This window comes from Grampus griseus (genome assembly GCF_964374135.1).
Source record: "Grampus griseus genome assembly, chromosome: 6".
Taxonomy (NCBI): domain Eukaryota; kingdom Metazoa; phylum Chordata; class Mammalia; order Artiodactyla; family Delphinidae; genus Grampus; species Grampus griseus.
The window spans coordinates 88428482-88446204 of NC_139000.1; the positions used below are offsets into that span (position 1 = coordinate 88428482).

The 17723-nt window shown below is 57.8% G+C and overlaps 1 protein-coding gene across 2 annotated transcripts in view; it reads right to left on the reverse strand.

Annotated features, from left to right (window-relative positions):
- Positions 1–5367: 5367 nt before the first annotated feature.
- Positions 5368–17723, reverse strand: part of PHF2 (PHD finger protein 2) — a 94579-nt gene continuing 82223 nt past the window's right edge. Inside the window, exons 15-22 of one of the 2 annotated variants that reach the window (XM_082655914.1) lie at positions 17111–17289; positions 16894–16964; positions 15960–16120; positions 11451–11725; positions 9692–9787; positions 9048–9157; positions 8039–8444; positions 5368–7362 (exon numbers count right to left, since the gene is read on the reverse strand). In XM_082655914.1, coding sequence (XP_082512040.1) covers positions 7274–7362; positions 8039–8444; positions 9048–9157; positions 9692–9787; positions 11451–11725; positions 15960–16120; positions 16894–16964; positions 17111–17289 — 1387 coding nt within the window. In that variant the 3' untranslated portion in view covers positions 5368–7273. Of the gene's footprint in view, positions 7363–8038; positions 8445–9047; positions 9158–9691; positions 9788–11450; positions 11726–15959; positions 16124–16893; positions 16965–17110; positions 17290–17723 lie in introns of both variants that reach the window. The other variant, XM_082655913.1, reaches the window with a different exon arrangement.

Below are 17723 nucleotides of genomic sequence, written 5' to 3' on the forward strand. Positions count from 1 at the left end.
ACCCTGCAGCCCCACCTGGTGTCCCTCCGTCCACCGGGCTCTGGGGACACAAAACCGTGAGTCGTGAAAAGTAAGGATCCACTCCAAAATATGGGAAGGAGACTGCAAACTGGATGTGAATAAACATTTAATTGATCATCGACACAACCACCTGGGTACACACCCAGCCCAGGGTGCAGCCTCTGCTCCACACCTCACACCTCTGCAAGTCGGGGTGCACATGGCATGTCTGTTGACAGATCTCTCAGGCCAGGTCTGGCCACCTAAGGCCGGGCTGTGTCCTGTGTCCTGCTGCGACTTGCCTCCTGTGTGGGCAGTCCTCTGCAGGCCATAGCAGAGAAGATGTAGGGCAGACCAGGTGGGAACATGCTGTCCCCTCAGCTCCAGATCCCTACTCCATCCCCCTCCTCATCATCAGGGAGGCTGATGGAAGAAGAGGCCCAGAGAGGGGAAGTCCTGCCTGAGATCACATAGCAAACAGGCTGTCAGGGCAGGCAGGTAGAGTGGGGCATGCCCCAGCAGAGGGCCAGGTGGGAATGGCGGGCCTCTGGGGAGAAGTCAGCCCTGAAGCACCTCTGTGTGGGGTCACGCTATCAGCCACTCTGCAGATGAGGAAGGTGAGGCCAGCCCCAGGGTTCCACAGCCAGGCTGGGCTGGGCCTGCCATGGACTCCTTGGGCCAAGAGTATAGCCACTCAGGGCTTCCCTGGTGGCGCAGTGGTTGAGAGTCCGCCTGCCGATGCAGGGGACACAGGTTCATGCCCTGGTCCGGGAAGATCCCACATGCCGCGGAGCGGCTGGGCCCGTGAGTCATGGCCGCTGAGCCTGCGCGTCCGGAGCCTGCGCTCCGCAACGGGAGACGCCACAACAGTGAAGAGTATAGCCACTCACGTCAGGGGGCGCAGCCTGGACCAAGGCCTGAGGCAGACAAAGCCTTGCTGGAACCCTGGCCCTGCCAACTTCTCCACCCACACTGCCCCCACTGTTCCTCACGAAGCTGGATCCTGTCCCAGGGCCTTTGTTCTACTGTTCCCTTGGTCGCAACACTCTTCCTCCATGGTCTCTGGGCTCTGCTCAAAGGTCACCTCCTCAGAGAGGCCTCCCGGTCCCAGGACCCGAGCCTGAGGTGTAGGGGCAGTGGTAAGTGATTAGCCTTGGGAAAGCTCATGGCACCCTTCCCAGCACACTGTAGGCACTCAGGAAATGGGACCACACTGGCAGCACAATCACTACATGAAACCTATGGAACTCAGCACCAGACTCTAATGTCTTTGATATGAAGCTTATGCACCATTATCATTATTGTTATGGAGAATTGCTTTCACAGGGCTGGGAACACAGCCCGAAGTTTTACATCAGCAGCATCTTTTTCTTTTTTTTCTTTTTTTTTAAAATTTATTTATTTATTATTTATATTTGGTTGCATTGGGTCTCTGTTGCTGTGCACAGGCGCTCTCTAGCTGCAGCAAGCAGGGGTCACTCTTCGTTGTGGTGCGCGGGCCTCTCATTGTGGTGGCTTCTCTTGTTGCGGAGCATGGGGTCTAGGCGCGCGGGCTTCAGTAGTTGTGGCACATGGGATCAGTAGTTGTGGCTCACGGGCTCTAGAATGCAGGCCCAGTAGCTGCGGCGCACGGGCTTAGCTGCTCCTCAGCATGTGGGATCTTCCCAGACCAGGGCTTGAACCTGTGTGCCCTGCGTTGGTAGGCAGGCTCTTAACCAATGCGCCACCAGGGAAGCCCAGCATCTTTTTCTTTAGCCCTTGGACAGTGAGCCCTCTTCACTCTTCCTCCCACACACCATCCAGCGCTCAGTACTGTGGACAAGGAGGGCAGAGACCCCGGCAGCCATGTGTCCAACACAAGACCTGCCTCAGTGTCCTCATCTGCAAAGAGGGTTCCCGGTTCAGGGCTGTGCACAGAGGCAGGGTGGGCTGGGTCCAGAGGGGAAAGTGTGGTTGGGGGAAAGTGGGGGTTGAAGGTCTCTGTGCAGCCTGGGAAAGAGGGAGAGCCCCATGATGGAAGGGAGAGTCGGGCAAGGGGATGGCCCAGCCTGCTGCCCTGCCCAACATTCCACCCCGTCCCCTGTGCTCAGCCCCTCGCTCCAGCCATCCTCAAAGACGGCACCTCACTTTGTCCCCATCTCAGGGCCTTTGAACGGTAGCAATTGTGCAATTTCTCTCTATGCTGGCACAGCTCTTCCTCCTGGGCCTTGGGGAGCTGCCCTCCTGGCTGCTGTCTGCAGGATGGTGTCTCTCATAAGCTCAAGGGCTCTGTAACTGTCCTGCCAGCTCCACTAACTGTGAGACTCTGTGCCTCAGTTTCCTCCTTGATAGGATAGAGACAGTTGTAGGACCTTCCTCAGAGGGCAGTTGTGAGGCGTGAATGCACTAATACAGGCCAGATACTTAAACGGGTCCCGGCACACTCAGCCCTTAAACAGTTCAGGACCAAGCTGATCTGATTATTATCATCTCCTTCCCAACGCTCACAGTAGGCTGTTAACTTTATTTCTCTTTGCCCATTGCTGTCCCTTCGGCAGTTAGCCCCAGGGTCTTGCCCACAGGACAACATGTGCTAAATGAACTGCTATTCGATTGAAGGACTGTTCGTTCATGGCCCTCCCCTGCCCCCTGGTGGTCACTCTCAGTATTGCCCCAAGGCACCAAGTGGGACTCTTTCCTGCAGGTTTGGGGACTGGCTCTGGGTCCGTCCAAGGCTCTGAGCACCCAGGCAGGACCATGCAAAGCAGACTGGGCTGCCGGCGGGGCTAAGCACCTGCACAGAGACGATGGGAACACGTGCCTGATGGGCACAAGGGGTAGAGGGCGAGACCTGGGGGAGGGGGAGCCTTTGAGGGGAGAGGGAGCCCTAGGAGGAGGGGGATCCTAGGGGAATGTGAGCCAGGGGGAGAGTAAACCCCTTGCCCTCAGCCTACCCTGCAGAGGCTGCTCTCCCGGAGAGTCCACTGCACCTGCTTGCTAACCTGCAGGGGCTCCCCAGGGCCTGCCACATTCCCCACTGTGTGGACACCCTCCACCTGCTCTGAGCCAGCTCCAGCCCTATCTCCCACCATCTGACCACCCTGAGGTCTGGTCACTTGCCCTGGGGCCTTTGCTTGTGTTGCTGAAGACATTTTCATCTCATGGGCTGCTCGAGGGAAGCTTCCAGACCCCCTTCATTCACCTGGAGTGTAACACGACACCATGGGTGTGTCTCATCACAGCCTGTCCTTCTGTACAAGTGAGCAGGTGGCAGTGTGGGTCCCAGGCAAAGCCCAGGCTTCCCAAGAGGAGCAGGGGAACAGGTGGCCCCTCTGAGCTTGGAGTCCTACTTGGCAAAATCGGCCCCGATGAAGCCTCTGGAAGGTTCTCAGCACCGAGCCTGGAACACAGTAAGTGCTCGGGAAATGACTAAAATTCAGCTGAAATTTGGAAGCCGACTTAAGGGGCAATTTGTTTATTTATGCCATGTTCGGTACACAGGACACAGCCGCAGGTGAGTCTCAGACAGAGCTAGGCAGCCTGCAGTAAAAAAACAGCTCCCAACCTCTCAGAGGCCTAACGTGCAACCCTTCATGTTTCCTCTTGCGAAGTTTGTTGCTGGTCAGGTGGCTCTCCAGGACCCTGCTGCTGGCATCCTGCGGCCCCCAGGAGCTGCCTCAACACGATGGTGGTGTTCCACTTACACCTGTTGCCAGGAGGCTGAGAAATTACGGTGAGCAGGGGACAATCCTGGAGCACTCAAGTCTCATCCATGGAGGGCTTCAGTGTGGGCCTCAGTTTATCTACCTGTCAAATGAGGGGCTGGGTCCGTGGGGCCGCGCAGGGAGCTTGCTCAGCCCCTCCCCTCCCAGTTCACTGTCGCAGGGCTGTTGGCCCTGCATGGAGATGGGGAGAAGACCCTGGAAGGGCCACAGTCAGCACCAAGCACAGAGCGACACAGGCCCCTTGCTGCCCATGCTGCAGGCACACCCAGAAATGCATGCCTCTAGTCCACCTACAGACATTCCCGAACACAAGGGCCGCTGGGGCCACAGCGACGGCCCAGGGCACGCCCAGGCCATGCTGCACCAGGATGGTGTGGGTGCAGCGCAGGATAGGGCCTAGGGACAGGGAAGAGGCTCTGGGTACCTTCTGGGAGGTCTTTCCCAAGCCTAGGGCCCCAGGTCCCAGATGGCCCTCTGAAGACCCAGTCCCTACAGCCATGCTGGGGTGGGAAGACCCAAGGAGCACCCAGATAGCTCAGCCTCAAGGACTCCAGCTCAGAGGCTGGGCAGCCAGAGCCAGGCCTCGGGAGGGTGGGCTGTACAGAACAGCCCAGGGCTTGGCACGGTCCCCCAGCGGCTGTGGGGTGAGGGGGCGGGGACCCCTGGGGAAGCCGCAGGGCAGGATCTGGCTGGATCCGGGCAGGGACAGGACAGCTGCCAGGAAGGGTGAATGCCCACAGTTGGCCATTCTTTCTCCCTAATCCTCGATCCTCACTGTGCCCTACACTGTTCATCTGTGTATGTGTGGGGGGTGGGGAGGGGTCTGCTTTTGTTCATTTGTTGTGAGTAACATCAGCTTTTTTGGGGGGGCTGCATTGGGTCTTCGTTGCTGCGTGTGGGCTTTCTCTAGTTGTGGCGAGCGGGGTCTACTCTTCGTTGCGGATCGTGGGTTTCTCATTGGGTGGTTTCTCTTGTTGTGGAGCACGGGCTCTAGGCGTTTGGGCTTCAGTAGTTGCAGCGTATGGGCTCTAGGGCACGCAGGCTTCAGTAGCTGTGGCACGCAGGCTCAGTAGTTGTGGCTCGTGGGCTCTAGAGCACAGACTCAGTAGTTGGGGCGCACGGGCTTAGTTGCTCCACGGCATGTGGGATCTTCCCGGACCAGGGATCGAAACCATGTCCCCTGCATTGGCAGTTGGATTCTTAACCACTGCGCCATCACGGAAGTCCCTAACATCAGCTTTAGACTGAAATTCTGTACATGTTCTCGGGTGCCTCTCACTGGACTCAACTAAACTTCACACCTGTGAACACTGAGAAGGTACCAGAGGCTCCTGAGGATGCTAGGGGCTGGGGCTGGTACTGTCAGGGTCTCAAAGGCTGCCCACTCTGACCAAGGGTCTCTTCTGCCTACTCCTGCAGGCTGGCTCAGGGTGCTGCAGCTTTGGGGTACAGGGCAGTACATATGCCCTGTGGGCAATCCAAAGGCTTTCCAAGGGGAAAGTTGGCAGCCAGGGCTGGGCCTGGGTAGGGGGCCTGGCCTGACTGCCCACCCTCACACCCAGACCACTCACTGGCCCACTCCTCTCCCCAACGTCGAGGATCCCCACCGTCCTCACCACCAGAGTGGATGACAGTGAACAAGGCAGAAATGACACAGACATGGTTCTGTACAAAACCTGAAATATTTTTACTCTTTTAAAACTTTGATCTAAGTTACCTTAGACCTCATGGACTCGATACAAGAGTAATATGAATTGGGAAATAAAACACTTTAATAGCCACAATAAACTTTGTTAGAAATGTACATGTTGCCAAAATAATAATAATAAAATTAAAAAAATAAAAGAGAGAGAGAGAGGAAGAGAGAGAACAGCTTGATGGCCAGGTTAGATTATATAAATGTTCAACAAGGACAGGAAAGGAAACCTTCAAAACGCCGGGTCGGAATAGTCAGGGCCCCACGAGGCTCACCCCTCCCAGCCTCTGGGTCCCGGGGCTGCATCCCCCAAACAGGATGAGCAAGGGTGGCAAGGCCCACGCAAAGCTGCCTCTCCTCATGGACAGAACACCCAGGGATGGGCATATAAACAAAGCTCATAAGAAATGTACAAATATAAAAAGCTACAAACATTAATAAATTACAGCATCACAAAACACAGAAACACTTCACAAGGTGCTAGTAAAATAACTGTACCCCCACCCCCTTCATCAACAAGAAGGAAAGAAAGAGCTGGTATTCAAGTTGAAGATTCCTCTTCAAATGTGTCTGAAATAGATCTTTTGTGTACTGTTTGCTTCTGTAAAGACAGATATAAGGCTGCAAAGACATCACTTGTTTTTCAGGCAATACCTTAGTTCCTAAAAGAAAAAATAATAATAATAACCATAATAATACAAAGAAAGAAGGAAAAGGAAAAGCATCGGAAACCCAACTGTTCATCATACTCGGCAAAAAACTCGTATAAATGTTAATGAAGGACTCTATAGAAAGAAATTCCTAAAGATACTTTTACTCTTATAAAAAAGAAGTTATTTAAAAAGCTATTTACACGCTACATTCTATGAAAAATATGCTTCAGGAAATACATCTAAAATTAAAATACAGGATTGCCTGAGAAACAAATCCAGCCCCTCCGTGTCGATGGGCAGACACGTGGTCCAGGAGCCACCCATGCACTCGACACCAAACGTTAACAGGTGACAAGACAGAAGTGCCTGGCCCCCAAGTCCTCGGGCCACCCGGCCACCATCTGCCCCACCAGGCGTATGGCGGGGTGCCTTGGCTGGGAAGTGCTTCTCGGAGTATAGATGGTCAGGCTGGACGGGGACCACCCATGTGGCTTAGCCTGGGCCCCCTGGGCCCCACACTGTGTCTGGGCCTGAACCCTTCCCTGGGGACCCCATGAGGGCTTCCCCCCCAACACTGACACACTGACCCTGCTGATGGCCCCAGCCAGCCCTGAGAAATGCCCCAGGCATTCAGGGTGCAACACCCACCATCCGGCCCACCACCCACCAGCCGGGGAGCACAGAGGCTCCTCTCCTGGCTGGGCCCAACAGTCTCTGGACTTGTCTGAGAATCACTTGGGAAGAGAAGGGGGGCACATACACACCCCGATCTCTCCTCCTCTTCCTCTCTAGTGTTCTTTGCCTTTTTTAAAGCCTCTGGAGGCTACCAGCCTGTGGCCAGCTCAGACTCTGGGCCTGGTGAGCATTGGCTCACTCCTCCTTCCTTGAAGGACTCATGCTCCCAGCAGAGCTGCAAAGGCCCTGCAATCACACCCATGCTCGGGGATGCCTGGAGGCTGTCCTGAAACTGGAATGGTCCTCAAACTGGCAGGGCCACGTTTCGGGAACTGGTCACTCTAAGCAACTTGAGAAAGGACGTCTGTCCGTATTGGTGAGCTCCGCCCGCTGAAGCAACAGATGCTCATGTGAGGGGGATGGTTGCCGGGAAGAGGCCAGGCCCTCCCTGGGGTGAGGCAGCAAGGCCACCCTCCTGGGGGCTGATGTTTTAGCAGGGCTCCAAGGGTCCTGAGCGGAGCAGAAGGATCCTGGCTTTCCAAACTTTAAAGGAGCAGTTTTCCATTCCGATGAATTTTCAAAATTTTCCCAAGCCTCTGTTTGGCAGTGGCCATGCCCTTTTTTGTACGCTTTCCTGGGGGAGGCAGAGACACAAAAAGGACAGATGAGTGACAGGAGCAGCATGTGGGATGGGGGTCTGTAACCCTCCCGAGCCCCCACCCTGTCTGTAAAATGGGCCTGCAATTCCCAGGTCCAGGGAGTTCTGCATCCCTCCAAAACCACCAATTGTCAACAAAGCACCCCACTCAGAGGCTATGTCGACAAGGGGTTGGGCCGTGGTGAGTAGGGTAGGGACAGGCCAGGGATGGCATTAGGGCCACCTAGAGCCACACTCCCCATGTCCATGGCCGACTGGGCCTCACGCCCATGGTGCAAGGGGTCTGGGGGGTGACAGTGGGGAATGCCACGAGACCCGGCCAGCCGTCCCACCCCTAATTCACACAGAGGAGCCTGGGTCACCTTAGGCTCCTCCCAGTGAATCCTCGGCAAACCACCAACCACACTCTGACTTCAAGCCAGGCCCCAAAGCCGAGGCCCTGGGAGTCTGAAGGGCCAGACCTAACTCCAAGGTAACCAGAACCCCCCTGGTGAGTAACCAGAGCTCTTGGTCTTGAAAGGGACCATTTGTTTCACATACTGACGGAGTGCCTGGACATACACACCCCTGGCTGCAGGGACAAAGGAGACCTGTGGTCATCCACAGGGACAGTCTGCAAGTCTAGGTGACTCAGGGTCGGCGGGCAAGGTACCTTTGGCAGCGGTGTTGTTGGGGGATGACGAGGAGGGCCTCCTCGTGGTGAGGAAGACCCCAGGGGCCATGGGCTGAGAGGCACGGCCGGCTTGGGCCCCAGCAAAGGCGCCGGCTGCCGTGTACTCGTGGTCAACCAGGCTGCTGCTGTGGGACTCTGGTGGGGGCTCAGGTGAGCTGCCCTCCTGTGAGGCCTGGCTGCTGGCCGTGCTGGTGGAGGCCGGGGTAGTGGAGGCCGGGGTGGTAGAGGCCGAGGTGGTAGAGGCCGAGGTGGTGGAGGCCGAGGTGGTGGAGGCCGAGGTGGTGGAGGCCGAGGTGGTGCCGGCAGAGGCAGAGGCGGAAGGGGAGGTGGTGTTGGGAGCCAGCTTCCTTTTGGTGTTCTTTTTCTTTTTGCTTTTCTGCTCCTCCTTTGAACAAAACATGCAGGTGTGTCACCCCACAGGGCTGGCCAGGCTTCGGACACTGGGAAGCAGCCTGCAGCCTGGGAGCAGCCTGGTCTGCTGTGCACAAGGCTTCTCCCATGGAGCTGAGCGAGCCAGCACTGCAGGAGCAGAAAGGGCTGGATCACACCCGAGCCCCACCGCCAGCCACCACGAGCTCTGCAGAGCAGTACTGGGGCCTGTGGAGAGACCACCAGGCCCCCCTCTGTGAGGTGGGCCGTCCCGGACACAGGGACGTGCGGGATGTGGCACCAGCACTCAGCTGTAGTGGACAGCCTCAATCTGAGTTTACCTATCGGTGGACACGTAGTATGGGCCCCCGCCCCCATCACCCTAACCCCCTCCATTCCCCACCACCCCACTCCGAGCTGCCATGAGACTCCTGCCACCAGTTCCCAGCTTCTCTGCTTCCCACTAGCAGGGACTTGGGAGCCTAGAGGAACCGGGGTCGGCAATACTCAAATGTCCCCAAGGCTGTGACAGCCCCAGACTGGGTGGTCTCCGTACATGAAGGTGGGGGGAGCAGAGGCATCTGGGGAGCCTGAGCCCAGGAGGGGGCCCCCTCCTCACCTGCTGGGACAGTTTGGCTGCAGCAGCTGCCAGCCCGGTCTCAATGGAGGCCACTCTGGTCCCCTCACGCACAGGCCTGTCCTGCCTTGGCACCGACGGGCCGACCCTCGCTGCGGGAGAGAAGGTCAGCCTGCCTCGAGCAGCCACCCACTGCCTGTGCGCCCTCCTGGGATCCCCCAGCCCTGCCCCAGTTTGTCCCCAAATCCCAGGGACAAGACAACTCGGGGAGTGTCAGCATGGGCCCCAACCTGGTGTGGGGCTGGTTTCCCTACACCAGCAAGACAGGAGAGGTCAGGAGGGAAGTCACGTGCTAGGTGAGCCAGACCCCCACCCCGCTGGCTGCCATGATGGGGGGCCAGGTGCAATCGTGACCCTCCCAGGGCTGTTCATTGAGGAGAAACTAGGCAGAGGGCCACCTCAAGACAGGGACACCGCACTGCCCTACTGGCAGGAGCTGGGATGCCTTTGGGCGAGCTTGCAAAAGCACCTGGGCTGAGGTCCCGGGAGAAAGAAGTGGAACCCCAGTCAGGCTCCCGCAGGCAAGTGACACCCCGTCTGAGCCCCCGCACAGAGCCAGTGGGTGTGGAACACGGCTGCTGGCCTTCGTGTGTGGATGGAGCTCCCCTTCCAGCCCCCAGCACTACCTGTCGGGCTGTAGGGAGCATCATCTGAGCCTTTCCTCTTCTTGGAACGGGACTTGAAAACAGGACTGTCCTCATCCGACTCCAGGGAGGGGTAAACTAGAGCGGCAAAGGGGAGAAGGGCTGGGCTGCTGGTGTGGCCACAGGAGGGTGGCTGCTGCAGGCTACTGGCAGAGCTTATGACCGGCATCCCCCAGGCTGTCCCCAGGCTGCAGAGCACCAGCCCTCCTGGTGTGGCTGCCACACGCATAGGCACAGGTGGCCTCTGAAATTGTCAAGCCCAGGCCCCCTTGAGGTCCAGAGAGGGCCAGACAAGGGGCTCCATCCAGCCCCCATGACCAGCTGTTCCTACCCCAGCCTGGCCACCGCACCCACTTGAATGCCCAATTCTCAAAACGTCTCCTCTGCTGCTATCAGAGAAGAAAACATCTGATGTCCACGGAACTGAGTGGCTCTGAAGGACCCCAGGCTAACCTCAGCAAGTCTCTGGAGGAGGGAGACCCACACGGCAGCCCTGGGTGACTCACTGGGTACCTCCTCCCATTACAGGTTCAACCTCCAAGGCTTGTGACACCCGAACTCAGAAAATGGTGCCCAGAAAATGGAGTTCACTCCGCTGTTGATCTGTCAGACCACGGCAGGCCCCTCAGTGAGGCCTGAAAGTGTCCACCAGATAGGGCAGCTCCAGCCTCACCACGGGAGGGCTCTCCAGGGACAGGGTCTCCAGGACAAATACACTGCCCTCAGACCATCAGGACTGAACTGAAAACAGGCCCTGCACCATGGGGGCCAGCACGGCCCTGACCCTGAGGAGCACAGCGCACCCTGCGGGGGCTGGGACATCTATAGGCAATGGGCTGAGGCATGGAGGCAGGTCTTCACTCCAAGTCCCCTCCCAGGTGGCCAACAGCAGCTCCTTCAGAGCCCGTTGGAACCCAAAGTGCCAGGCCTGGAAGGAAGGGCTGCAGTGGGAGGCGAGGGGCCATGCCCCTGGGCAGAGGCCACAGCTATGGCCCAGCCACCAACTCACTGCCCACCTCAGACTCAGGGCCACAAAGCCACTCTGGGCCTCAGTTTCTCTGTCTACACAGACATAGGATGGACACGGTCTCAATGTGTCTGAAATGGTATAGCCACGTGGAGAACAGTTGGGCAGGTTCTCAGAAGGTGAAACAGGCAGCGACCCAGGTATACACCACAGGAGCACCATAGACACAGGCCATACAAAACTCCCTGCACACCAACATTCACAGCAGCACTGTTCACAACTGCCAAAAGGTGGAAGCCATCCAAGTGCCTGTGGATGGATAAAGGGATAAACAAATGTGGTGTGTCCACGTGGTGGAATAGTATTCAGCCATCAAAAGGAACAAAGAGCTGACATGTGCTACATCGTGGATGAAGCCTGAAGAGTATGCTAATGAAAGAAGACAGGCACCAAAGGCCAAGCACTGTGCGATTCTGTTCACGTGACACACCCTGATTAGGAATATCTGCAAGGCAGCATAAATCAGTGGCTGCCAGGGGCCAGAGGAGACGTACTGACTCTTAACAGGTACAGCGCAGGGTTTCCTTTCTGGATGACGAAACGTTCTCAAATTGGGTATGATGATGGTGGCACGCGCATCCCTCCAAATACACTAAGCACCCCTGAGTTACACGCTTTTAAAGGGTGACTTTTAAGGTCTGTGAATCATATCCATAAGAGGGCCCGGCTCCCAACCCCCAGGTCTAGCGCCCCTCCCCGCACAGCGGCGCTCACCGTAGTCCGAGTCCTTGAAGCAGGCGTCCAGGTGGTCCTGCTCCTCCTCGTAATCATCCAGGTCCACACTGTTCTTGGCCGCCCTCTTCAGCAGCCGCTTGCCTGCACTCTTACTGCCAGCCCCGTTCTTCCGGGTGCCATGGGCCGCCAGCGAGCTGCCCTTGGCCTGGCCAGCACCCCATGTGGTCTGCAGGCAGGAGTCGGAGGCCTGCAGGTTGGCCATGGACAGCATTCCCTGAATGGCTTCCTGTGTGCTGGGGGAGGCGGGGGGCTGGCTGGAGGCACAGAGAGACAGGCACTCAGCCCATGGCCCACACATCCTCCCACTCAGCAGCCAGCAGAGGGTGTGGGGTGGAGGATAGTGGTAGCTGATAACTCCCCCATGGAAAGAGCCAGCTATCCCCGTCCCCTACCCTCCGTTCCCACCCCCCAACACCAAAGGAGGGCTGGAGGCCTTGGGACAGAGAGGGGCATAAAGAGAGAAGAGAGGGAGGGGATGAAGAGGGGCAGAGGGATAGAAGGTGGTAGACAAAGGTGCCATAACTCCTGATCTCTCCTACCAAAAGGTCAACAAGCAGATTCCCCCAGGGACCCAGGCCACGCTCCTCCCTCCCTCTTCCACTCCAGCTGGTTTTGTGCACGCCTCCACCCACCGTGGACTCCTGCGCTCAGCCCCAGCCCCAAGCGCTCCCTCCCCCATGTCTTCAAGGGCATCCTCCCATCTGGTACCTGAGATGGGGCAGCACAGCCCTCTCCCTCCCATGGCACTCGATCTCCCCAGGTGACTCACACCATCTTTTCATGACTGCACCTGCACCAGCACCCAGACCCTCACCCTTGCCCATCACCCCAGGCTTTTGTCCACCTGGGTCAGGATGGCCCACCCCGGCCTCTGGGGAGCCTGGCCATACCTCTCATTGCTCCCTGGGACCCTAGGAAGCAGGACCTGGAGTGGGGCACTGCTTAGCCCTCCTCCCTGGTCGCAGACCCAGGAGGCCCAGGAGCCCCAGCAGCGGGCCCGCCCTGTGTGTCTGACATCCAGGCTCCCTCCTGCCTGCCCCATGTGCCCCCAGGGGATGGACCCACCTGCAGGGCTGCCAGACCCAGAAGCAGCCCCCAAAAGTGCCAGTCCACATGGGCCCCTGGTGGTTCTGCATGGTCCCTGCTCCCTCCTCCACTTCCGAGAAGTATTGGAAGCATGTTTAGTAAGACATTAGAACAAGAAGGAGTCCCTGCTCAGAAATAAGGTTCCCAAGATTGAGGCTGGAGGGTGCAGGGAGATGGAGCTGGCCCCAGGAAGCACAGACACAGAGGGTGGTCCCCTGTGGGCCTGGGGGCCCACCGAGGCAAGCTTGGACAAAAGCCATCCTGTGAGGGGTACTGCTGGGCTCCAGGCCAAGGACTCTGCCCCAAGCCAGGAGGAGGCGACGGGCAGGCGCCTCTCTGGGCAGCGCTGCACGAATACCACTTCCCCAAGCCCTGCCCGAGACACACTGGACCACAGCGTTTTGGGGTTTTGCTGGAAGCAAATGGATTACGGCTCCACAGGCCCAAACAATGGGAAAAATCAAGTATGGTCAGACCGCTGTGGAGAGTCGGGAGCCTTCCAGCAGACTCTCCACCTGCCCCAGCATACCCCCGACCCCCACTGTCCCGCGCCATGACGGCAAAGGGCTACCCAGACCCAGCCAAGAGCACACGGCATTTGGTAGCGGTAATATCATTGTTGTACCATCATCGCTGATGCTTTCTGAGCCCGGACAGGTCCCCGACCCAGCACTAGAGCCAGCAAGAGCTGATAGCTGGCCCCCATCCTCTGCCAGGCTCTCCAGTGCTCTACGAATGAGGCCCTTCCAGGCTCACCCTGAAGGTCTCAGGCACCCTCACCCAGCCTCATGGCCCAGACAAACACCTGGCTTCCTGCAGGGATGGGAGGGTGGGGGCCGGGACACTCACCACGAGGGTCCTCCGGGAGCCAACATGGAAGCCAGCCGCCTGCCTGTGCAGTCTGGACCTCATGGTCCCAGCCCAGCTCGGCTGCAACCTGAGAGGGAGGGGCCTTGGAGCCCAGGGCTGCAGGCTGTCCACGTGGGCCGGCGAATCAAGGAGCAAAGTCTAACTAGTGCGCATGGAAAATAATACCTTAATCCTCCAATTATCATACCAAAATCCTCTCTTTCCCTCGCCCCCAGGCAGTAAACACTAAGGAAACCATCCACAAGAAATTAACATATTTTCCTCCATTTTCTTCAGCTGCCTTTTTCCAAACAGCAAATACTTAAAACAGAGCAAATGGACCATCAAACACTGACCTACACTCCAAACGAGAGACCTGGGAAAGGAACTGCCTGCGGCGGCCGAGGAGACCCAGCCCCAGCAGGCACACATGCACGTGTGCAGGCGTGTGTGAGCACATACGTGTGTGCCTACGGAGCAGTTCACAGCGCATCCTCAAACTGGCTGCCCTCCTCCCGGCAGGCTGCATCCAGGTTCAGTCAGGAGCCCAAGCTGCAGCACCCGTGTCCCAGCTCCATGCAGAGTTCTGGCACCAGCCCCATCTGCCCTCATCCCAGAGGTGCCTCTCCCTGGGACTCATGGGGGACCCAGGGTGTGTAGGGCACTTCTCCAGGGTCTGAGCATCAACCGGTCACTGAGGTCCCAGCTAGCCATAGCCTTCCCAGAAGAAAGGCACCTCCAAAGAGGTGAGGGGCCAGCCCGGGCACCAGCACCTTCCAGGAAAAGGGGGTTCACAGCCAGGCTTCTCCTCCTGGCAAAGGGCCTCAGGTCTGGGTCCCTCCCACCACTGCAAAGGCCACAGGGCATCTCTGCAGTGAGGGGCTTAGGTTTGCTCATCTACAGAAACCACTTAATGCTGAACAGGAAATCTGCACCCCACAGCTCTGTAGAAGCCTCCAGCCATACACTCCACTCCCATGAAAGAAGGCGCCTATGGCTGTCTGTGAGCATAACACTGCACAAATAATGGTAATTTATGAAAGAAAATACAACCATTTGATCTAGCAAGAACGCTTTTCAATCAAGCCCTAATCCGCCTCCCGGAGTCCCACTGTCTAAGACGGGGCTGACGTGCTGCCTCCACGGGCTCATGTAGCCCCTGGACCTCGATTCTGGAAGCACAGACTGAGAGGCAGAGGGGGATGGGTGGAGCGCAGATCTGGAGGACCAAGCGAACCCCGAGCAGGTCACATGAGCCCTGACTTCCTCAAGCCAAGTCCCTTCTGGATGGATGTCACCGCCCAGCATGGTTAACATTCCAAGACCCCCACGCTTGGGTTCCATTATCAGCAGATGGAGATTCTGGCCCTGCCTCTGCCACTTCCTGGCGGTGCGGCCTTGAGCAAGTCACCGAAGCTCTCTGAGCCTCAGTTTCCCCATCAGTGCAGCAGGACTCTCCTGCTGGCTCGAGGACTAGGAGGGGAGCCACCCCCCACCATGGTGGCTGAGGTCCCCAGAATGGGGAGGCTACAGGGGGCGTGGGCCCTGATCCCTTGGTTGTCTGTCTGTGGTACATGTGGAAAAAAAAAAAAATGGCCATGATGCATAAAAACAAAAGTTAATTGGGATCAAAAGAGAATTTAACTGGGACCACCATGAGAAAAACAAGCCCAGTGGCCTTCCACCAATGCAAAACCCAAAGAGGATGAATCCATTTCTCTCAAAGCAAAGGACTGCAATTGGGCAGGCCTAGGTAGAGAAGACCGCCTGAGCTGAGCAGACACATGTCCTGGCCTGCCCGACCGCCCAGAATCTCAGGGCCTCCGGGAAAGAACAGCATATACACCAGCAGCCAGTGGGCTCCTGAGGCCGCAGATCTGGATGCACACAGGTCTCGAGGACAGCGTGGTTTGGTTCCCACACACCCCCCAGCTGGTGTGGGAATCTGGGACCCCTGGCCGACCCAGCCCCTCCTCAGGGAGTGGGCTCTCACGTCCCCGAGCTCTGAAGCCATCATCTCCCTTGCCGCAGGTAAGGGCTCTGCAGGGAAGCCAGCTTGGGGTCCCAGAGAGGCCCATTAAATGCCCTTGAGCCCGACACTGGGCACACACTGTGGAATTTTTCTTATGTTATTTTTATGGCATTCAGGAAGTGATGAGACAGAGACAGCTGGGCGTCCTGGCCTGGAACAACCCTGACACCCTCCAGGTGCCCAGCCTGGCCCTGCTTCCCCACAGGCACCTAGAGGTATGGTGGCCCCACAGACTCCTCCCTCCATGGCCCCAACGCGGAACGACTTCTCACCTGACTCCCCATCTAGCATCTAGAATCATCCGTCCTCAGAGCTCTGTGCCCTTGCTCAGGAGCTCTGCAACACACAGGACCGGCACAGCCAGCCCCCTCTCACCTCTCTGGCCACCTGGCACCATCTCTGCCAGGCAGGGGTCCTGCTCTGGCCGCCTGGCCTCTGGGACGTGGGCTGACGGAGCCCTGCCTGGCCCACCTCTGTGGAAGCACCCACTTCCCCAAGTTCCCCGTGGGCACCGGGCCTACCTGTTGGGGTTGTACTCGAGCGCGCCGACCTCCTCGCTGGCCTGCAGCAGGTCCAAGATGCCCGCAGCCGAACCCCCGCCATCCTTCTTCACTTTGGCATTGCGGGCGGGCTTAGTGTCCGTGTCTATGTGCAGCGAACCCTCATCAGAGGAGTCATCACTCTGCTGTGGGGACAGAGTAGCTGGTCGGAAAAGGACTTGGGGGTAGGGGTAGGGACTACTGTTTCCCTTCAGTGAGAAAAAGAGGTTTTTAAAGAGCCTGTCCTTGTAATGAGCACCATGGGGCTGGCTGACCAGACACAGAGCAGGGCACAGGTGCCAGAGCTCTGCGCTGGGATCTTGGAGCCCCGCCTGCACCATTTCCCCAGGTGAATCTTGGTTCACAGGACCTTACGTGAGACTCCAATATTGAACATAGATACAAGAGGAGTCGGCGTGGTTGGACTGGGAACAGGCAGTGTGCCTGCACCTGAGGGACACCGGTTAATAGCCCCTGGCAAGTGGCTCTGCAGGGACACCTTGGGCTCTGCAGGCAGGGTATGACCCCAACAGGGAACCTGGCTTTCTTGGAGACGGCCACTGCATCCTGGGTTGGACATGCATGGCCTTGGAGGACATCTAACTTAACCCCCACACGTTTGGTGCAAGACCCAAGCCCCAGCAGGTCTGGCCTGCTACTCCCTGTACCCCAGTCCTCCGGCATCAAGGAGATGCACTATCTTCACAGTGGATCTGACTACGGAGGGCAGCTCCCAAGGCCCCACCACTCACAGAGACCTGCAGACCTTCCACAAGTCCCACATCTGCTTTTGTCCCTTTGTGCAGGGTCCCGGGGCTCAGAGCTCCACATCTGGAGCCCAGCCAGCCTCCCCAGGAGAACGTCCCCCTCTGCTCTCCACGCAGAAAGCTCAGTCACCCAGAAGGCACTCGCTTACCTTGTAGAGAGCCGAGTCCAGCTTTGGCTTCGTAATGGGCGTGGGCAGCGGCTCCTTCTTGTCCAGTAGGACTGAAAGCAGAGCATATGGGAGTCAGCAGCAGTTTTGGAGGAGCAGAGGGGGACCCTGGTCCAGCCACACCCGATGCCCACTCCACATGCCTGAGATGGCCTATACGGGGCTGGGCCTGCCCCCTCCCCATGTCCCCCCAACTCACAGGACAAGTCCCTCTTCGGAGCATTTTTCTTCCTCCTAATAGGAAATTCGTCAATCTTGAGCTCCCCGTCATCCGACACGTACTCATACTCATCCCGCACTGGCTGGGGCTTGTCCTCCTTGAAGTTCTGCAAGGCTCCAAACACCCCTGGGCCTGGCTGTGGCTTGAGGGCCTTGGAGCTGGGGCGGCAGAAGTAGGCCGGTCAGTGGACATTCACACAGCCTGGCTAGTGCCTCCAGCACCACCCCCCACAGGCCTTGGAGGACCAACAGCCAGGCTGGAGCCTTCCCAACCCCACAGCCTCCTCTCCAATGTCGTGACCCCAGTGAAGACAGCGCACAACCCACAGGGTGTATGCCTGGCCCTTTCTCGGGCTATTTAAGGTTGTGCCCCCCACTGCCCCCTCACCCTAGCCAACGGATGAGCACGCCTTCTTTCAGGCTGCCCTGGGGCCTGATATAGGCCCAGTGTCAGATGGAGCCGGTGCCAACTGGCCTGGGTTTTCTACAGAGCTATTCTAGAAAAATAATTTCAGGGCCGAGGTGTAGACACAATAGTCTAAAAAGTTTCACACAACTCATCTCTCTCTTGGGGCAAGATAGGGCTACTGCAA